The sequence below is a fragment of the Lissotriton helveticus genome, chromosome 1_1, assembly GCF_964261635.1.
Source record: "Lissotriton helveticus chromosome 1_1, aLisHel1.1, whole genome shotgun sequence".
Classification (NCBI taxonomy): Eukaryota; Metazoa; Chordata; class Amphibia; order Caudata; family Salamandridae; genus Lissotriton; species Lissotriton helveticus.
The window spans coordinates 96,257,404-96,280,334 of record NC_136057.1 but is presented as its reverse complement, the minus strand read 5'-3'; the positions used below and the strand labels follow the sequence as shown (position 1 = coordinate 96,280,334).

General features: G+C 45.3%; 1 protein-coding gene across 1 annotated transcript in view; it reads right to left on the bottom strand.

Annotated features, from left to right (window-relative positions):
- Window positions 1-21,934, bottom strand: part of LOC144758988 (uncharacterized) — a 100,654-nt gene extending 78,720 nt beyond the window's left edge. Inside the window, exons 1-3 of the mRNA XM_078646461.1 lie at window positions 20,641-21,934; window positions 19,501-20,550; window positions 11,787-11,986 (exon numbers count right to left, since the gene is read on the bottom strand). Coding sequence (XP_078502587.1) covers window positions 11,787-11,986; window positions 19,501-20,550; window positions 20,641-21,321 — 1,931 coding nt within the window. The 5' untranslated portion in view covers window positions 21,322-21,934. The remainder of the gene's footprint in view (window positions 1-11,786; window positions 11,987-19,500; window positions 20,551-20,640) is intronic.
- Between the last annotated feature and the right edge of the window lie 997 nt (window positions 21,935-22,931).

The window sequence follows — 22,931 nt, the reverse complement described above, 5'->3', positions numbered from 1 at the left end:
ACGGTGGCGATTGATGTGAATTTGATTCGGACAGACCTCACAAACACTAATGAAAGGGTTAAATCCCTGGATATTAAAACATTGAGCCTTACGGACGACGTCGTTGAGTTACAAACCAAAGTCTGTACTCTTGGGGCCTCTAATGACCTGGTGGTGGTTCGTCGCCTGGAGCATTTTGAAGGACAGGCCCGGCGGAACAATATCCGTATAATTGGCGTTCCCGAAAAGGCGGAGGAGCAATCTACGGACCTTTTTGTCGAGGACCTTATCATCAATCATTTAGCGCCTATGGGACTGAGCAAGTTTTTCATGATGGAACGGGCCCATAGAATCCCGGTGGAAAACCGAAAGTGGGAGCCCCGCCGCGGCCTCTGATAGCACGGATTTTCAACTTTCGGGATAGAGACGCTATCCTTCAGGCCTCGCGTGCGGGTGGTCCCCTTAAGTTTGAAAACTCCTTCATCAGTTTTTACCCGGACTTCACACAGATGGTCCAGAAACAGCGGCTCAGTTTTCTTGGTGTGTAAAGGAGACTTCGCGATATGGATCTTAAGCATGCCATGCTCTTTTCTGCCAAATTGAGGATTGAATATAACGAAAGGGTGTACTTTTTTGATAAGCCTGAAGTGGTGGCTGATTGGTTGGACACTCTGTCGACCCGACACGATCCTGAGAGTCAGCCTGGTGGAGCGGAGGGAGGACCTGAAGAGCAGGAATGAGCGCCATCTCCCGGGTCTCCGGCGACTACGGAAGGACTTTTGATGTGGTGGTTCTGGATCAGACTTCTTACTGCCAGTTTTCCTTTGCACGGGGGGTTGCGGGGATATCGTTGGGGCTTATTCCTCCTCACCCTTACTTCTCGTAGTTTAGTTCGGTGTGAGGGCGACAGCACACTGCAAGTTGGGGTGGCTTTTTAGTCGTACGCAGGGGTGCAGGGTGGGGGGTGTTGTAATGGGTTGTTCGGGGATGGGCGGTTGGGGGTGTGGATGTTTTGTTCATTGTTTTTGCAAGGTGCTATACTGCAGGACATTTTCATCGAAGCATTGGACTCAGCTCATGGTTGGATCTTCTTTTTCTTTGATGATTGGGTCGGGTTGCCCCGATTAACCCTTGGTATCCTCGTAGCCCTAAGATTCGTAGTGAGCTTGTGAAGGCTCTGGACCATTATTTACGAGAGAATGAAGGCTCAATTTCTTCTGCGGTTTCTTTATGGGAAGCTTTTAAGGCTGTCCTGAGGGGTCAGGCCCTATCATTGATTGCTGGAGTTAAAAAGCAGAAAGAGGAGGAAGTGGTAAAGATAGAGATGGAAATAACAGATTTGGAATTGGCTTTGGAGCATGAGGTGACCCACTCGAAACTGCATGTTCTACAGTTGAAGCAGCTTGAATATAAGTCATTGGTGTCGGATGCGGTGAAGGCTCTTAGCCGGGAGCAACAAGGGCGTATCTACGATGTTGGAGATAAGGCTGGAAAATTGATAGCTTGGTTGGATAGGAAAGATAGGGCCAGTCGTGTGGTGCCAGAGATTGAGACGGATGGGACCCTGGTTACAGACCCACAGGAGATAGTGGCGTGCTTCGCCAATCATTTTCACACAGTGTACTCCTCTGTGTCCGATAGACCGGAAGAGGATTCTCGTTTACTGCTTCGAGATATAGCTCTTCCAAGTCTTTCTGAGGAAGATAGGGATCTAATGGACTCGGCGATCACGGCGGATGAAATAGCATCAGCTATGCGTTCCTTGCTTTCGGGTAAAACAATGGGTCCCAATGGTTTACCAATTGAGTTATACAAGCTTCGGCCCGACAGGATTGCTCCGTATTTAAGGGATATGTTCATGGAATCCCGCGACAGTGGGTCTCTACCCCGGGATCAGCGTTTGGCTACCATAGTTGTTATACATAAAGAAGGGAAGCCACGGAATAAATGTGTTTCGTACCGGCCGATTTTATTGTTAAATGCAGAACCCAAATTTTGGCTAAATTGTTAGCTAATAGACTAGTCGCAGTCATCGGTGATCTAGTTCATCCGGATCAATCCGGTTTTATCCCACACAGGGATACGGCGTTGAATCTTCGGCGGCTGCATGGTGTTATCGCTAGGGAGGCGACGCTGTCTGAGCCGGCCATTCTGGCGTCTTTAGACGCCACTATGGCGTTTGATACTGTGGAATGGCCGTATTTATGGGCGGTGCTAACTAAATTTGGTTTCGGCTGGGAGTTCATTGGCCTGATGCGGCTTCTTTACGCGGATCCCCTCGCCCAAATAGTGGTAAATGGTCGCGTTTCCGCAACGTTTAGTCTTGGGTGAGGTACCCGTCAGGGTTGCCCGCTCTCTCCCCTCCTGTTTGCGCTGGCGCTTGAACCCCTAGCTGCGTGGATCCATTGGGAACCCTCCATGAAGGGTATTTATTGGTCCCCGGAACACGAAGATCGTATCTCCTTGTATGCGGATGACATCCTGTTGTACTTGACCTCCCCCAGAAAGTCCCTGATAGTATTATGTGATGTTTTGATTTCCTTTGGTAAGAATTCTGGTCTGATTATTAACTGGGCGAAATCCTCTCTTTATGTACTCAGTGGTGATACTCCGGTTTTGCCGCGTAGCTGTCCTATCCAGATCGCACACAGGGGTTTAAATATCTTGGTATTTTTATTTCAATGGACCCCTTGATCCGGTATGAGAAAGATCTCCTTCCCCCTTTGGCGCAGTTGAGGCGGGACGTGGCGAATTGGCAGAAACTTCCGCTTTCGTTACTCGGACGTGCGGCCCTTTTTAAGATGATGTCCCTTCCCTGTTTTTTGTACGCCCTGCAGAATACCCTTGAATTGGTTCCTGGTAGCTACTTCCGTATAGTTGAGGGTCTACAGAGGAAATTGCTGTGGGATGGTAGGCCCCGGATTGCACTCGCCAAATTGACGCTCCCCTGGTACGACGGGGGTATTGCTCTTCCCGATATTAAAAGGTACTATTGGGCTTCGCAGTTGGGGGCCATCAACTACGGTACGTATTGCCCAGGGCCAAATCCAGGTTTTGCTATGGATAGGTGGTTGCTCCCTGGAGGTAATTACTATAGGGCATTATACTCTAAATCGGTAGTGAGGTCTCTGACGGGGCCAACGCGGACAGCTGTGCGGGTTTGGCAAGATGACACCAGTGCGTTGGGGTGGAAAGATCGTTTGACCTTAGCAACCCTGCCTTTTGGATCGGATCGGCTTGGTAAACTTTGGAACATGAAGGGATTTGACAGGTGGGACCTAATTGATATCTCCAGGGTGGGTGATCTCTGGGTTAAGGGGCAAGTTAAGTCCTTTGTGGCCCTGCAGGCCGAGTTCAGGCTGGGAGGAACGGAGTACTTCCGTTACGCTCAGATCCGTCATGCGCTCAATTCAGTCTTCCCTAGGGGGGTGGAGATACCTGAGTCTGCCCCGCTGGAGGACCGTGTTCTGGATGGTTATATACCAGATAGTACCATCTCCATAGTGTATAAAAAACTGATTAAGCATAGAGCACACCTTCTGTTGCAACTGCGAGATCAGTGGACCCGTGACGGCCTTGAACTTGATGACGAAGAGTGGAAGTCCGCGATCTCCTCCCCAAAGGACGTCACGATTCCAGCTCACCTCCGACTGGTCCAACTCAAAATACTACATAGAGTATATGTCTCGGGCCCCCGTTTGATTCAGATGGGTGTCTCGGAGGAGGGTCTGTGTAGGTGGGGTTGTGGCCAGTTGGCCACGTTTCTGCACATACTCTGGGAGTGTGGGAAAGTCGCCGACTATTGGAGCAGGATCCACAAGGTGCTTCAGGAGGTTACGGGGTGGCACTTTTGCCTGAAGCCAGGAGTTGCCTGTTGAATGTTTGGGAGCCCACTGATCATAATGTAGCCCAAACCCAGTGGGTGACCTTGGGAGTAATGATTGCTAAACGCAATATTGCACAATTGTGGGGATCCCAGCGGCCTCCTACTATTGAGGGTTGGATGGATGACATGGATTGGTGTATGTTCAGGGAAAAGACTGTATATGTGGCTCGGGGTCGTCCCCGAAAGTGGCATAAAATCTGGGCCCCCTGGAATCGCTATAGAGGAGATATATGTGTGCCACCTGAAGCAGTTGTACTTGATCCCCCGCTTTCCCCCTAATCTTGACTGAATATTATATTTGATGCCTCCTTTTCCTTCTGCCTCCCACCCTCCCACCAACCATATCCTTTTTTATGCTGTTGCTTATGTACTGATGGTCCGCCCTTGTACAGTCTATTTGCTTTGTGTAATTTATTGATACCTTGCTGTTTTCTTTGTTTATTTTTAATAAAAAGAAATATAAAAAAAAGTGAAGTTCTTCCGGCACAAACGTGCCAGTCTCTGGGTTCTACTTGCACCAGCACGGGACCTGGCTAGGTGCCAACCATCTGGTCAGATCTCAGCCTGAGTTGGCTTCATCTTGCCAACCATGAGCAACTGTGATAACGCCCATTGTTCACAATTCTGTGCCCTCCAGTTTACACTATGGGAAATGTTGGGGTACACATTTCGGTTGCGGTAGAGTTTTCCACTTCACTACACCTTTCTTCCTATATCCTTAATTCCTCCAGTTGTCAGGAACATTCTTACCACCCATGACTGGTCGAAAGGCTGTGGTACGTGGACCATCTGCACCTCTCTTTGTGCCACCCTCTACATCTGCCTCTCAGAGTGGACCTTCTTTCTCAAGGTCTACTCTGAGAGGCAGATTGGAAAGTCTTTTGAGATCGAGAGGGGCAGGATACGCACCTCACTCTCCAGAGCCTCCACCTTCATGTCTGGAGACTGAGAGGGGCGGGACCCTCACCTACCCCTGCAGAGCCTCCACCTTCATGTCTGCAGATTGAAAGGGGCATCAGAGCTCCTTCCAGCTCCCAATGGAGGTGGTCGATGTAATTTTATCAGCTTGTTGCCCCTCCACCTAGTCAGTGTATTCTGGAAGGTAAAACTCATACATCGTCTGACCTGTTAATCATAACATGGACCCTTCGAAGGCTCTCCTTTCAGAAGGTTTCCATTGTGCTCTGTCGCTGGTCCTGAAGAGTTGTGCAGTGGCCGAAGGATTCATTGCAGCCCTGTTCAGCATGCCTAATGCAATTTCCAAAGCGATACAAAAGGGGATGATGGACGGAGGATTTGAACAAATCAAACACTCACCCCCAGTCAACTGATCTGGGTTTAATCCATCACCATTCTTTAGTTCACTCAGCCACCCCAGTTCAGACATGGCTATATGCAAATCAGTCTGACCCTGTGCCTCGTGGGAACAGTCCAGCCCGAACTGCCATGCCATGTCTTCCCTGGACCGGAAACAAGCATCCTGGGACCGGTTTCGGATTCATAATCCTCATCAGCCAGGCTATCTTGAATCGAGTGGCTAAGTGAACAAGGGACTCACATCTGAGCATACCCTGCCACACTTAGGGCGAACAAAGCGATACAAAAGGGGATGATGGACGGAGCATTTGAACAAATCAAACACTCACCCCCAGTCAACTGATCTGGGTTTAATCCATCACCATTCTTTAGTTCCCTCAGCCACCCCAGTCCAGACATGGCTATATGCAAATCAGTCTGACCCTGTGCCTCGTGGGAACAGTCCAGCCCGAACTGCCAAGCCATGTCTTCCCTGGACCGGAAACAAGCATCCTGGGACCGGTTTCGGATTCATAATCCTCATCAGCCAGGCTATCTTGAATCCAGTGGCTAAGTGAACAAGGGACTCACGTCTGAGCATACCCTGCCACACTTAGGGCGAACAAAGCGATACAAAAGGGGATGATGGGCGGAGCATTTGAACAAATCAAACACTCACCCCCAGTCAACTGATATGGGTTTAATCCATTACCATTCTTTAGTTCACTCAGCCACCCCAGTTCAGACATGGCTATATGCAAATCAGTCTGACCCTGTGCCTCGTGGGAACAGTCCAGCCCGAACTGCCAAGCCATGTCTTCCCTGGACCGGAAACAAGCATCCTGGGACCGGTTTCGGATTCATAATCCTCATCAGCCAGGCTATCTTGAATCCAGTGGCTAAGTGAACAAGGGACTCACGTCTGAGCATACCCTGCCACACTTAGGGCGAACAAAGCGATACAAAAGGGGGGATGATGGACGGAGCATTTGAACAAATCAAACACTCACCCCCAGTCAACTGATCTGGGTTTAATCCATCACCATTCTTTAGTTCACTCAGCCACCCCAGTTCAGACATGGCTATATGCAAATCAGTCTGACCCTGTGCCTCGTGGGAACAGTCCAGCCCGAACTGCCAAGCCATGTCTTCCCTGGACCGGAAACAAGCATCCTGGGACCGGTTTCGGATTCATAATCCTCATCAGCCAGGCTATCTTGAATCCAGTGGCTAACTGAACAAGGGACTCACGTCTGAGCATACCCTGCCACACTTAGGGCGAACAAAGCGATACAAAAAGGGATGATGGACGGAGCATTTGAACAAATCAAACACTCACCCCCAGTCAACTGATCTGGGTTTAATCCATCACCATTCTTTAGTTCACTCAGCCACCCCAATGCAATTTCCAATCATAGTCAAATTTTTGATGGGACTGGCACATATCTTTGCACCTATTCCCTTTCTCATGCGTCAATGGAATTGTTTTCACATTTCTGAGCCCTTCCACAAATACCAGCTTTGGTCACTGATCCTGTAAACCGTTTTTTATTGCTATTATTTTGATGATATACAACAAACAAAAATGCATCGCTGTAGACCTATTATGAACTAAGACAGTTTACAAACCATAGAACGAAATGGAGTGTCTATAGTGCCTGGAAGTAACTCGAGGAGTCGAGTCATACGTCTTCACTTTGTCTCGATGGACCCCTCACTTCTTTATTCACATGAGCAGTTGTTCACATCTTTAGTCTACAGCGAAGGATTGCTACTTGTTATCTACTGTTCCCCCAGGTTCCTGCTCTAGCAGTTTGGGTATACCTTTGTTCTCTTTATAGCATCACTTCATTGCGGCACATCAGTGAGTAACAGGCACTGAGCTTGCGGCCGCCCTTCACATGCTTCTTCCTGGAGGAATTATTCCTCAGAACTACATCGCCTCTCGTTCCCAAGGTGGTGACCTCTTTCCTTCTGAGGCGATCTGTCACCCTTCCCACCTTCTACCCCCAAAGGAGGCGAGATCACATCAGTAAGAGCCCCAAAAGGAAGTCTATTTTTATATTGACCCTAGGTGACATTCACACTACTCTTAAACTTCTGAAGGGCTACCTGGGTTCTCCTTCCCCTCTGGCCCCGCTCCCTACAGAATGCCGGGCAAAGGAACCCCATAGTAGCCTGCTAAATTTTCCCCTTTTTACCTCTCAGCAGCTGGACTTGCTGTTGGACAAAATTAAATCTGGATCCCCTTTGGACCCCTGTTCCCTTAAGATCTCCAAGGACTGTAGGGAGGTCCTGCTCCCCCACCTCTTAGAGGTAATGAACCGTGCAATCACTGAAGGCATCTTACCCTCGTCTTTGGAAAATGGCTGTGGTTAAGCCGCAGCTGAAAAAGTCTACCCTAGATCAAGAGATACTAAAGAACTTCCGCCCAATATCGCTGTTGCCGGCCCCGGCAAAGATGCTTGAGACACATCTTAACCAACATCTGACTGCTTTCCTAGATACCTTGGGCCTACTGGATCCTTCTCAACATGGTTTTCGAAGGTTCCATAGCACCGAGTCAGCCCTTACGGTGGTCGTAAATAACAACCGCTCAAAGGTCGACAGAGGCAAGAGATAACGTGCTGTTAGCAACGTTTATCTCCAATGCGATAAAATATCCGGCGATAGCAGCTCAATGCAAGAATATCACTGAAAACCCAGCGATATTCTTGCATTAACACCAATGGGTGCTTAATGTGATAATCCACCCCCCCCCATTGACTATACAGGTAAGTCAACTTTTTAGCAGGCGTTGGATTCTAGCGATAATGGCGCTTAGTGCAATTTTTTTTATCGCTTCGCCTGCCTTGATAATAGGCGATAGCTGTGTTAGCGACTGTTTTCAGTGGGAACAGTTTGGGTACACCCACTTTGCATGTCATTAGCGATAAATATCGCTGACATGCAAGCCGGCCCCAAACCTGTAACTATCGCCTATAAGCTGTCGCTAACTGCTGTTAGCGACAGTTTGCTAATAGGGCTATAAAAATATCACCGCTTTAGGGGGAAAATGTCCAGCTAAAGCGGCGATATCGCCCTTGCTAATATGCCCCCAGAGTCCTTTGCATCAGCACTTGTCAGGGGTGTTCCTGTGGTTGAGATTTACTGTGCGGTGACATGGGCTTCGCTCCTAAACACCTCCACTAAGCGTTATTGCATGGATTCAGAGGAGAGGAGGGATGGCCAGTTCAGACGTTCAGTGCTTCAGGGTCTTTAACAGTGTTATTTAACACCGTAATGACTCTTGGTCTGGGTCCAGAATCATGGAAGTCTTCCATAACTGTGGTGAGTCACAAGAAAGGGGGGAGAGACGACCCCTCCAACTATCGGCTAATTTCCCAATTAGACAACATTGGAAAATCGAGACCTGGACAGAGGAAAACAATATTCTCTCTAACCTTCAGGCTGGATCCTGAAAAGGCCAAAGTAGAATCGACCAGGCTCTGAGGTTGTACATGATCTGTATGAAGTTCGTGTCCCTGGAAACTCCCCGCTCTACTTGGTCTTCAGAGACCTAAAAACAGCATTCTATTCTGTCACCGCTCCGTCCGTCAGAGTCTTCTGGAGGAAGGAGGTTCCCAAGCAACTATTTGAGTCTCCGAAAGGATCTGCCCCGCGGCAATCATTCCAGAGTAAGATTTAGTGTAAAAGGAGAATGCACAGAGAAGCTTGAAATAAACATTGGCGTTGGGCAGGGTTGCATACTTGCCCCAGCATTATTCAACATTCACATCAATGGAACTGATTCTCTCGGGAATCTTCGTCTTGATGTTCCGATATTGGAGAAGGAGAATATTCCGATCCCGCCGGTTGCAGATGATGCAGTGACATTAGCGCGTACTGAAAAATCAATGCATCAACTTTTGGAAGGATTCGAGCTATTCTCTAAAGTACAGAAGTTAATAATCAATAAAGAGAAAAATATATGATATTTAATCCTAAATCAAAGTTATTGTTGACATTCAGGATTTATGGTAAACCAACTAAGCGACTTAAAACATGACTACCTCTGCATACGAATGGATGACCATTTACATTAGAAAGCTCATGTGGCAAGTCAGAAACAAACTTGACGCCACAATTCTAAATTTTGCTAACTCAAGCAGCGAGAGACCAATAAAACCAGCACTGACGCATTCAAGACAAATGCACGGGTGGCCTGCGCTTATGGTGCTGAACTGTGGGATTTTACAAAAGTTCAGGCCCTTCATAGACTGTGAAACATCTTCTTGTGACATCTACTAAACCTGGGTCCTGGCACCCCAATGACAGTATTAACAGCTGAGCTGGGGTTCACAGGAGGATCTCATCCCGTAAGACACTAGGTGCGAGTGTGGTCGAACTCTAGCTCTTTCCTCATATAGAATGGTCCCGCAGGATCTGCGATGATGCAGAATTACAATAGTTTACCCTGGTTCAAGCACGCTGAGAACATTCTAACATACACAAGTTGAGTAGAGCAATAGAATAATCTGGAACTAATGAATAAGGCAACCCTAGAACTGGTTAAAAATAAATATTGGGCATTCATGTGGAGCAAGCGAGAAGCCAGGAAAGGCATCCTTCCGACTAATTACCTGAAAGAAAAATGTGAACTGCGCTGGGGGCCGTACTTGGACTTGCTGTTTCCTGGTGAGAAAATGGCTTTATATCTCATGTTCAGATTAGGAACTCTTCAGATGTGGCCTTTACTAAATCATGGGTGACGCCCCTGGAGGCCGACCGGACACGTGTCCCCGTACATAAGGGGGCCCGAATCATTTATGTGTGTTATGCTGCTGTGTGATATGTCGCTTAAAATCCGAAGGTACTACCTACGTCCACTTTTTCTAAAACGTAATCTGAGATGCTGCAGTGCAGCACTTTTCTTATGTTATAGAACTGATCGTGTGGAGATTTGCCAGGCAGAACCATAAACCAATTGTAATGTTGGTTTTGCCATTTTCTGTTTGTCTCTGGAGATTGTGCTCGTCCTTTGATATATCTGCCCTTATAAAGTGGAGCGTGACTCGACTCCGGCATTAAAGGCACTAGGGCACAATGGACGACCTGGAGCCCCTTATTGACTGGGCAGAGCAGCAAGAGCTATTGTTGCACATTTCTACTTGCACCTGCACTCTATAAAATGATCGCTTAGCTGTTGGCCGTCTATTGGCCCATATCTGAGGGTTAATTTCCATCGGGCTTTCAGCAAAACTGTAATTCTTTGGTCAATCCTCGTTTTTTAACATAAGTCATAACTTCTGCGCAGAAGGCTTGTGCTCTTCTTTTATTTCTGTTTTTTATAAGACAGCCTTCAGGCTTCATAGCAGGTTTACCTTCTCTGAGTAGGCAACAAGCAGACGGAGACGCCGGTATCCGCACCTTGGTACGCGCTTGTTAGCTGGTACGCTTTGTAAGATCTAATGACCTCTCTATCTAAATGATGGGTTTTAATAGTGATGTACGTCATCTGTTTGCACTTGCATTTGACGTCAGATCATGGATTATGAGCAACGTGTAGTATTTATATGAACTGTGCTTATTTGTTTTAAATTAACAAGAATTGTGATTGTTTTATTTTGTGCTGTAAATATCAATGATTTTACTGTTATGGCATAAACTGCTGACAATAAACCTTTGCCATCAAGTACAACACCTGCAGGAATGCGCAGTGGGTTGTGCGCTGCTAGATTGAACATGGACGTCTGTGGAAGTGTGTCCCTCCTGAAAGCGCAGTGGATCATAGGGGGGGTCAAGAAATGTTTATTCAAGCATCACAGCTACAGAGACCCCATCCATCATCAAGCTAAGACCAATTTCAGTCCACCGCCTAGCAACAATCCCCACATTCCAGAATATCATGACAGAGGACGTCACACCTTCTTAAAAGGAAACAACTATGAATGAAAAGGATACAAAGAACATAATAGAGAATGCAGTTACGATCTTTCAAAAACTCAACAAAGCGATTTTATAGGCAAGGAGAAAACTGGGGTGCATGGCAAATGGGAAAGAGCACACTTTAAGAGACACAATCGTGCAAACGTCAGCGAATACATTTCAAGCGAAGTGGCCCAGAGCCCCTTTCTCGTGCAAGAGGCTCTTCCACCTCAGGGCCCGAATCAGGCCCACCAGTTGCAGTGTTAGTATCAAAACTAGCACTAGCCTGGCACTTCGCCACTCGACTTAGATTCCAATTTCTATGGTCACTCGTCTTTATTACATTTTTGAAAACCTTGATAACCTTAAACGCAAGACTGAATTTGAACTTGATCTTGACCCAGTCTCCCAAGTCGACCACAGTTCCATTCACAGCCCTCCTTTTATCATACAAGATCTTTCTTTTTTCATCACCTCTTTCTCTCTTTTCAGCCCTCCATACCCCCACCTTTTCATCTACTAACGTTCTTTTGGTCGTTACCCACATGGAGTGACCTCCATGTTGGGGACCCTTCCTTTAAATAAACAAAAGAGAGTTTCACCAGTTGACGAACGATAAGTGACCCTATACTCGCGAACCTTCTTCCTCATGGCCAATTCTCAACTTTCACCACAGGGAACAGCTTGTTGCAGAGACTCTTTAAGAACCTTGACAAACCTTTCGACCACACCATTGCTTTGTGGATGGTACAGGGACGCCTTCTTATGGTTAATCCCCCTGGAACTCAGAAACTCTTCCATGACTAAGGTTGTGAACTGAACACTATTGTCTGACAAGAGTGTTAACTGGAAACCCTCAAGTTCAAATAACTCTTCTAGAAACTCAATCATTTCACCAGACTCACCGGAATTAACCACCTTGATATCAGGTCAATGGGAAAACATATCAATACACATGATCAAATAGCGATCCAGAGTCTTCAACTTCACAGGTTGTGAGAATTTTGTCTGGCATATTCTGTCCACTATTCTAGTGGGCACCTTGCACTAGTCCCGTTGATTTCAATGGCGATCGGCTGCAAAGTGCTGCTGCCGTCGAAGTTGAAAGTGTCTGCAGTGATCCAAGCCAGGATCGAAGATGAGAAGAACCTGAAAGCAGAGGGGGCAGAGTCTGGGTCACTAGCCAGTGACCAGGGGGCACGATAGATGAATGCCCACCAATGTCGGGTGTTTCAGGTGAAAGAGGTGAAGCTTGACTCTTCAGCCATGAGGACCAGGAGGCGTCAATGAAAACCAGGAGCTGGATTCAAGCTGTCACACAAAGGATGTCGAATGCTGCGGTATCGGTGCCCGGATTGTACTCAACAAGCCTTGGCAACAGCAACCCATGCAGGAAGGAGAAAGATGCTTTTGTGCGGACCAGCAAGGTCCGAGGGACTCAACACTCTGTGGTGTGTCAGGGCACATCCGGAGCAACCAGGGATGCCCAAGGAAAATGAGAGTTGCCTTCACAGGGACCCACCAGTTGAAGGACCAGGGTTTGCAAAGGAGCCTCAAGCGTTAATGCAAGAAGCAGGCTCACGGATCACTCGTGGAGTGTAGTCCCACAATCTTTGGTGCAAATGATGCTCAGGACTTGGGCTACAAGTAACCCAAAACACAACTTAAAGAGATGTCGAGAAGTCAATACACTTGCAAATGTGCATGGTGTCCAGGAGTTCCGGTTCCAGGTCACTCGTGAGGGTGCGGGTCTCAGCTTTGCTGGGGACTTGAATTGGCCTCTGAGAAGTTTGGAAATCTTCTTCCTGGGTTGCGATACTTCGGATTCCGTCAAGAGCTTCGGAGATGCAGACCGGCAAATGCTTTGTTGGTGCTTGCCAAGCAGGGGAGTCACTCCTTGACCCCAAGGAAGACTCTTCAGTCATCTAGTCTTGAGTAGAGCGTCGAAGTTCGAGGATTCAGTTGCAGAGTTTCGTCCAGGGATATCAAAAGTCCTGTTGCCAGGGGTTCCTTAACTATACCTAAGAAAGGGGTTGGACATACTCTGGGGACCCACCTATGGGAGGGTTCGGAAAGAGGGGTGGCTACACTCATTTCCTTTGTCCAGTTTCGTGCCAGGGCGGGGGCTCGTAGCCCCTACAACCGGTTGGAATTGGACTATGCACAGGGACACCAAATGTGTCCCCAATGCAGACTTCAAAGCACTTTCAGAGTGCACCCACCCAACCCCAATACACTAAAGCCTGTCTGGGAGGTGGTTACAGCTCCCTGTGACAGGAAACCTATTGTCCAGGCATCCCCTGACGGAGTTTCGGTCAGCAGCAGGAAGACAGACTTGTGTCTGTGGCTGCAGCATCCATTTTGTGATGCCAGATCTCTTTTAAACTGGTACCGGGTATACAGGTGTGTACATGTCTCTCTCTCTAGAAGGGTGGATTTCTACTGCTGCTGCCAGACCTGGCAGGGGGGGGTAGGATTCCACCAAACACGACATGTTTCCATGCAACCAGCCCAAAGTTAGCATTTTTAGCGAGGATATAATGCACTTAAGAGTAGATGGTTAGGCTGCGTTACAGGACAGCCCCAGAGAATAGGTTCCAAAGTCTCCAGAGGGGCCCTGCTCATGCATGGGCTCCCTCTCACATGAAACCAAGCACTCTTCCTTGAGGATTGATAAGGCCTGCCATAGGGGTGACTGATAGGTCTCTATGTGTAGTGATTTAAGGTAGATATAGGTAACCTATATCTTAGTAAGGGGAGCCTGCGCCACCTTACCCAGGCTGCAGTAGCAGTCCTGTCGTGTCATTTTGGAAGGCTTCCCAGGGGTGGCATAATACATGCTGCAGCCCCTGGTAGGCCGCTGGGGTACCTATGCCTTTAGTACCTAGTATACCATACACTAGGGACTCACAAGGGTACCCCAGTAACCAAACTGGAATTTACCTATAGTACATGGAATCAATTTAGAGAGAAAGCAGATAGGCTGGGGACCAGAATAGCAGGATCCCAGCCAAAGTAACTCAAAAACCATCAAGACACCCGGAAAAAAGTGGGGGCAACTATGTAGTCAGATTCCACCTTCCTACACAGGTCCCAAAATATCTACAGAAATGTCCATCCACGGACCAGTAGCTTGTTCCCTAATAACCATGGGTTGCGTGCTGCACTTCAATATCGTGTCACAACACGCACATTCAGCACATTCACGCACCAACCTCTCTACATGTACATCCATGGTAGACCACCAAGCTTCCCTCATTATTTTCTTTGTCTTGGCAATGCCCATGTGCAAGGCGTGAGCACTCTTTACTAGCTTATCCCTTACTGAAAGGGGTGCAACCAACTTACTACCATGCATGAGGAGGTCAGCACTTCTTGAAGCAATTCCATGTCTTTTTGCCACAGGGCGTCTCTCGTTTTGTCAAGGGCGCATCCCAACATGAACTGATCTCTTATGCACTCCTCTTAAGCTGCACCAAAATTGCACATGGAAGCCAAATTGTGCAAGTTAGTTATGTACTGTTTGACTGACTCATCCTGCCTTTGCATCCTTCTCCCGAAGTGATATCGTACAAGGACAGTACTCACTTTGGGGAGGTAGTGCAAGTCCAACTTTTTGATGCAGATCTCATATTCATTAAGAGTGGCAGAGGCACTATCATATTCATTAAGAGTGGCAGAGGCACTATCTGAGAGTTCAGGAAGGTGTTCAAAGAATTCTTGTCTCCCAGAGCCCAAACAATGCATTAACCATGAGGCATTCCTCTCTGCACTTAAGGAAGTGCCAAAGACACGAGCATAATGTGTGAAAACCTTCTATCACGAGAGAGGAGGAACTCCTGGAGATGTCAAAAAGAAGGGAGGGGCAGTGACATTTTGCATTATGTATGTACTATGTTTTGACCTAGTTTCTATTTAAGGGTGAACTTCAGTGATCTGGTTACAGTGCGCAATATCCACAAACCTTATAAACTGAGCGCATCAGCGACATTGTGTGAAACTTCAACAATTAAAATTTTGTCCAATGCGCGCAATCCCAGAAACTTTATTTGCTGTGAGCATCAGCTGAACCATCAGCCTGATTACTGATGGAACATATTTATATAGGGAGGAGTCACTTTAGTCTGGTGCTCAATTCCATGTGTAGATATGAGTCTGGTGGTGTCTGATAACTAAAAGGCACATATTTGTTTACATACAATTTCATATATGTCTGATTTATTATTCCTATTACAGCGCCTTCTACCTTGAGAAGGTCCAACCTAGACCAGTGTATGGACAAAACACATGCCGACAAATCAAGGACAAAGGGATTGAGACATGGTCTAGGAACACTAACAACAAATCCTACATCAAACCTCACGTTTAACTGATTGAGATGAAGAGCAAAGAGCGATATAAAGCAATATACTGAAAAAAGTAACCTGGAGAATTTCTGCAAATTAAAGTAAATTAACTAATAATGAACTACATAACCACAGCTGTGAGACCTGGAAGCCAATTATTTCTCAGTAGAGCCCTTGTTTGTGATCACCTTACAGTGCTCACATTATCATCCACGCTAGAAGAGATGGGAGCCTGGGGTGTCTGGTTACAGAAGCTCATTTACATACAAAGGGGGTGACAGCCTGTTCACAACGCACAGCATAACTTGTTTACGTAAAATGCTTGTACACAGAAAAGGGTAAAATCTTGTGTCTCTTTTTTCTTTTTCTTTAATATGTCCTGCCCCTCGCTCTCTTCTTCTCTTTCTCTCATTTCAATTCATCGTAAATCACTCAAATTCACTATTGCTTTTTCAGCATGGCACAAGTCGGGGGTAGCCACAGTTTGAAGGGGTGCCCCCACTATTATCTAGAAAAGGGGCACAGTTCCACCTAGCTCTTTAGCCTGCGACTTGGAATTGTTACTTTGTTTCTTTCATCTGCAGACACAGGCCTCAGAGTGTTTGTAACTGTCTGTCCAACTAGCAGTGATCCCTTTATTTATTTGTGTGAGTGGCGCAAGAGAGGAACAGAGAAATCAGCCCCTCTATTGCTTAATACATTGTAAATGTGAAACACTTTGGGGCTTAGTGGCTGGATAAAGAACGTCAGGAAACAAACACAAATTAAAAGCACTGTTGATTTATTCGCTGAAAACTGTTTAAAAATGTAATTTACAAGTTCCACATATCTGTTTAAAAATATTTACACTTTCAGTCATTTCCGAGTTTAGTTACAAACTGATAGTGGGAAAAACACATGATATATAAAAACTGACACCAAAAACTTCTTTTTACAATATTTTATGTTTCTTGCTTTTTGTTTTTAAAACAGGCCGTCGATCTTTCATGTGAAAATTATTATAAGGGCCTGACATCACTTCTTGTGACATCACTACTTGTGACATCATTGTGATTTGCATATGATAATGAGCTCCTTCACTATTTTCCTTATTTGTGCCCTGTTTATTCCATGACATGGGTCAATAGATATTAAAAATAATTATATAAATTCACAGGTAGTCAGCCCGTTTCTATGGTGATGTCACACATTGACAAGTTTTCGGCTGCTTCTTCTATTTTTAGGTGCATACAAATCACCTGCCGTTCCCCCTCCTTCCATTTCTTTTTCTTTTTCACCCCGTTTCTTTGTCTCTCTCGCTCTCTGTATCTCTCCCCCTTTCTATCTCCCACACACTCCTGTTAGCTTTAGCTTCATGAATCTCACTGCCACTTCTGGCATTAATATGACAAATCCTGAGGAACATTTCAGGACAAAGGACAATCAGTGTGGAAGACGAGTTGCTCGGAGTGCAACAGATTGTCCTAGCACATATATGCTTTTGATGTGGAATTTCGCTATTTCACCACATTCTTCAAACAGAGTCTGCTGCTAACAGTGGCTCAATTCTGGTAAAAAGTAGAGTTTGGCACAGCAGAAAATGAATAGGGAGAGCCAAGTCGGAGAGGAGCCATGGGACACACTTAGTTATAAGGCCTGAGACACAAGCTGATCCATCAACCGAAAACAGTGTGTAAAAGATGCAGCAAACGTTACTTAAAACAAGGTATATGCTCTGTTATATCTAAAAATAGGTTATTTCTTGAACACCTGTGCTTCGCTTGAGTTCATTACATATACTGCAGTGGCATTTGTTAATAGTAATACATACATTTTATCAATGAAGCTTCCATCTCCTGAGCCCTCACAACATGCCTACTTTGGGTGTGTTGGGTTTATAGATTTTATCACTAATCCTACAAGATAGCTGAACATACAGTGGTTAGTCCCTGTATTGTTCAGTGTTGCTTTTACAGGAAGTGTGATAAGATGTGATTGAATTTTTTTCTTTGTATCTCTTCTTCATCAAATAAAAATTAAGAATGTTTCTTTTCTTTTAATCCACATTGTGCTCGCCTTCCACTGTGTATCCTGGTGCATCATGTTGCTTTGCTTTGTGTACGGAAGTGAACAATCTCTGGAAACAAACACTTTTATAACTCTGCAAATACTGTTATCTGTTTTTCTTCTTTACTGCTAGTCGGGTCTTCTATCAAAAGCCCTTCACACTTTCAGCGCCCTTCTATGTTTTCTCCCTGTGTGTTCGATGATGCCTTTGTAGCTCTGATAATCGACTAAAGCTCTTCCCACATTCATTGCACTTGAATGGTTTTTCTCCTGTGTGAGTTAGCTGATGATACCTTAATGCTGAAGAGAAGCGAAAACAACTGTCACTCTCACTACAATGATAGGGTTTTTCCCCTGTGTGTGTACTCTGATGACTCCGAAGTTGTGATAACCGACTAAAGCACTTTGCTCATTCACTGCACTTGAATGGTTTTTCTCCTGTGTGAGTTCGCTGATGATACCTTAATGCTGAAGAACTGAGAAAACTACTGTCACATTAGCTACAATTATAGGGTTTTTCCTCGTGTGTGTTCGCTGATGACTTTGTAGGTCTGATAACTGACTAAAGGTCATCACACATTCACTGCATTTGAATGTTTTTCCCCCGTGTGTGTTCGATGATGACTTTGTAGGCTTGATAAATGACTAAAGCACTTTGCCAATTCAGTGCACTTGAATGTTTTTCCCCTGTGTGTGTTCGATTATGTGTTTTAAGTAGTGACAACTGACTAAAGCACCTTGCACATTCACTGCACTTGAATGGTTTTTCCCCTGTGTGTATTTGCTGATGTGTTTGGAGGTTTGATAAGCGACAAAAGCACTTGCACATTCACTGCACTGGTATGGTTTTTCCCCTGTGTGTGTTCGCTGATGACTTTGTAGGTTTTATAATCGACTACAGCTCTTCCCACATTCACTGCACTGGTATGGTTTTTCCCCTGTGTGTGTTCGCTGATGTCTTTGTAGGTCTGATAATTGACTGAAGCTCTTCACACATTCACTGCATTTAAATGGCTTTTCTACTGTGTGTGTTCACTGATGATTTTGTAGAAGTGATGACGTTCTGAAGCCCTTTGCACATTCACTGCACTTGAATTGCTTTTTTGCTGTGTGTGTTCGCTGATGACTTTTTAGGTCTGATAACTGACTAAAGCACCTTGCACAATCACTGCACTTGAATGGCTTTTCCCCTGTGTGTCTTCGCTGGTGTATTTGACGGCTTTATAATTGACTAAAGCTCTTCACACATTCATTGCAATGGTATGGCTTTTCCCGTGTGTGTTCGCTGATGTCTTTGTAGGTCTGATAATCGATTAAAAATGCTCTTCTCACATTCATTGCACTTGAATAGTTTTTCTCCTGTGTGAGTCTGCTGATGATTCCTTAATGCTGAAGAGTCACAAAACCTCCTGTCACATTCACTACAATGATAGGGATTTTTCCCCGTGTGTGTTTGCTGATGACTTTGTAGGTCTGATTATCGACTATAGCTCTTCACACATTCACTGCATTTAAATTATTTTTCCCCCGTGTGTGTGTTTGCTGATGAAATTGAAGGTGCGATGACTGACTAAAGCTCTTTACACATTCACTGCACTTGAATCGCTTTTCTCCTGTGTGAGTTTGCTGATGACTTTGAAGGCTTGATAACCGACTAAAGCTCTTCAAACATTCACTGCACTTGAATGGCTTTTCTCCTGTGTGTGTTCGCTGATGTCTTCGAAGGCTTGATAACTGACTAAAGCTCTTCAAACATTCACTGCACTTGAATGGCTTTTCTCCTGTGTGTGTTCGCTGATGAGTTTGGAGGTATGATAAGTGACTAAAGCTCTTTACACATTCACTGCACTTGAATCGCTTTTCTCCTGTGTGTGTTTGCTGATGAAATTGAAGGTGCGATGACTGACTAAAGCTCTTTACACATTCACTGCACTTGAATCGCTTTTCTCCTGTGTGAGTTTGCTGATGACTTTGAAGGCTTGATAACCGACTAAAGCTCTTCAAACATTCACTGCACTTGAATGGCTTTTCCCCTGTGTGTGTTCGCTGGTGTCTTTGTAGTTCTGATAACTTACTAAAGTTCTTTAGACATTCACTGCACTTGAATCGCTTTTCTCCTGTGTGAGTTCGCTGATGACTTTGAAGGCTTGATGAGTGCCTAAAGCACTTTGCACATTCAGTGCACTTGAAAGGTTTTTCCCCTGTGTGTGTTCGCTGATGACTTAAAAGGCTTGATGAGTGCCTAAAGCACTTTGCACATTCAGTGCACTTGAATGGTTTTTCGCCCGTGTGTGTTTGCTGATGACTCTGAAGGTGTGATAACCGACTAAAGCTCTTTACACATTCACTGCACTTGAATGGCTTTTCTCTGGTGTGTGTTCGCTGATGACTTTGAAGGCTTGATAACTGACTAAAGCTCTTAAAACATTCACTGCACTTGAATGGCTTTTCTCCTGTGTGTGTTCGCTGATGTCTTCGAAGGCTTGATAACTGACTAAAGCTCTTCAAACATTCACTGCACTTGAATCGCTTTTCTCCTGTGTGAGTTTGCTGATGACTTTGAAGGCTTGATGAGTGCCTAAAGCACTTTGCACATTCAGTGCACTTGAAAGGTTTTTCCCCTGTGTGTGTTCGCTGATGACTTAAAAGGCTTGATGAGTGCCTAAAGCACTTTGCACATTCAGTGCACTTGAAAGGTTTTTCCCCTGTGTGTGTTCGCTGATGTCTTCGAAGGCTTGATAACTGACTAAAGCTCTTCAAACATTCACTGCACTTGAATGGCTTTTCTCCTGTGTGTGTTCGCTGATGAGTTTGGAGGTATGATAAGTGACTAAAGCTCTTTACACAGTCACTGCACTTGAATCGCTTTTCTCCTGTGTGTGTTTGCTGATGAAATTGAAGGCTTGATAACCGACTAAAGCTCTTCAAACATTCACTGCACTGGAATCGCTTTTCTCCTGTGTGAGTTTGCTGATGACTTTGAAGGCTTGATAACCGACTAAAGCTCTTCAAACATTCACTGCACTTGAATGGCTTTTCCCCTGTGTGTGTTCGCTGGTGTCTTTGTAGTTCTGATAACTTACTAAAGTTCTTTAGACATTCACTGCACTTGAATCGCTTTTCTCCTGTGTGAGTTTGCTGATGACTTTGAAGGCTAGATGAGTGCCTAAAGCACTTTGCACATTCAGTGCACTTGAAAGGTTTTTCCACTGTGTGTGTTCGCTGATGACTTAAAAGGCTTGATGAGTGCCTAAAGCACTTTGCACATTCAGTGCACTTGAATGGTTTTTCGCCCGTGTGTGTTTGCTGATGACTCTGAAGGTGTGATAACCGACTAAAGCTCTTTACACATTCACTGCACTTGAATGGCTTTTCTCTGGTGTGTGTTCGCTGATGACTTTGAAGGCTTGATAACTGACTAAAGCTCTTAAAACATTCATTGCACTTGAATGGTTTTTCCCCTGTGTGTGTTCGCTGATGAATTTGGAGGTTTGATAGGTGACTAAAGCACTTCACACATTCACTGCACTTGAATGGCTTTTCTCCTGTGTGTGTTCGCTGATGACTTTGAAGCAGTGATAACTGACTAAAGCACTTCACGCATTCACTGCACTTGAATGGCTTTTCCCCTGTGTGTGTTCGCTGGTGTCTTTGTAGTTTTGATAACCTACTAAAACTCTTGACACATTCACTGCACTTGAATGGTTTTTGTCCTGTGTTCGTGTGCTGATGAAGCTTGAGTGGTGATGACAAACTAAAGCTCTCGCTGCATGTGTATGATTCTTCTTTCTTGGTTAGTGTCTGTGGGTCGGGTATATATTTGTCTACATCCCATGACTGTATTTCCTTATGGGCCAACATGACTGATAAAGCACTTGTGTTTTTTTCACACACTTTAAATGTGTGCTGTATTTTACACGTTTGATGTTTTAATAATAAAATGCAATAGCCACCAAATATTTGCTACACTCCTAATACGTAGAAGGTGTCTTTGTAGGTGACTGTGCCTTTAGATTGGATTATGGCTATGCACGCTTGCGGGTAAAGATTTATCTTCCTTCTGGCCGGTGCAAATTGGGACAGTCTGTTGTATTATAGATAGAAGAACTCCTCTTTCCTTTACCCGTCAGTTGTCCGGCTCCGCTCTGTTGTGCTCTTCTCTGGTTACTGTGGTTTGTCCAGAAAGAGTTTGCAATTCACCTAGAGCACGGAATGATGACTCGTCTTCATTTTAGAAAACAGAGCACTGCGGTAATCACATCATACCGATCCCATGATTAAAGTTGGTATTTGACACTTGTTTATAAAGGAGGCGGTTTGTTATTGTTGTTGCCTTAATTTTCCTAAGGTCATTTCTTCGTCTTGTGCCGTGGAAGTGCACAGCTCAGCCTCTTACAATCACTGAACTGCCCTTGATGCTTTATCTGGGATCTGTCAGTTTGTGTGCAGATTCCTCTGTCGCCGACTGCGCTGAGGTTTTCCTGAATACTGTAGCTCATTATTTCTGCTATTATTGAAGATTTACAGCATTAGCTTCTTTATTGATGGTCATTTCATGCATTCAAGGCTTGTTTTCTGCTGGATGTAAAGATATTTAACATTACTAAATTGAAACATAATGGAATGAGAATTCACAATGTTTAACTGGTTGTAAAAGACATTTCGGGGAAGATTTACCAAATCTCCATGCTATGCAGCGCAGCCCCACCGCGCGAGGTTGCGCTGCATTGTGCGATAGGGAGGTAGCACGAGAGCACCATATTTTCAAAGATATGGCTCTCTCCTTCCCTTTCCCTAGCGATACCACTGATTACAGCAGCCCTGCGCCATGCATACACCTTAGCACCAGAATGCTAGGGTGTGTGTGTGTCAGAGTCCAGGATAGGTTTTGTACAGGAAGGACACCCTTCTTGTACAAAATACTATGCCTAGACACGAGGGAAAGCTTTTGCCATTTTGTATACGTGTTGCACAGTGCAGCACGCATGCAAAGTTAAAAAAGGAAGGACAAATCAAAGCATTTCTCCTTCCTTGCACCAAGGTTAAAAGGGTGCAGTTTACTCATGCTAAACCCAATCTACTGTATTTGGTAAATTGGGTTTAGTGTGAGAAACCATGGGTGGTTGCAAGGGAACGCCCGTGCACCCCCCTTGCCAGGCCCCCCTGGCGCAAAGTAATGCGACGCAGTGCTATGCGCTGCTTCACATTAATTTTACGTTATTTGTCTGAAAGTAAATTAGGAAAAAAGGATTTTGAGCCGTTTTGTGCCACTTTTGTGAGGAAAACACAGCACAAAATGTTAGTAAATCTCACCCTTCTTCTTTACCGCCTTTGAAACTTAGCAAGGAATATTTCGTCATACAAAGATATTTAACTAAAAGTTCTGTTGATCAGGTGACATCTTATTACTGTCTGAAAAGGAGGTGATTTACCAGTGTTCACAGAGTAACTGAGCAAAGTAAGGGCGCACA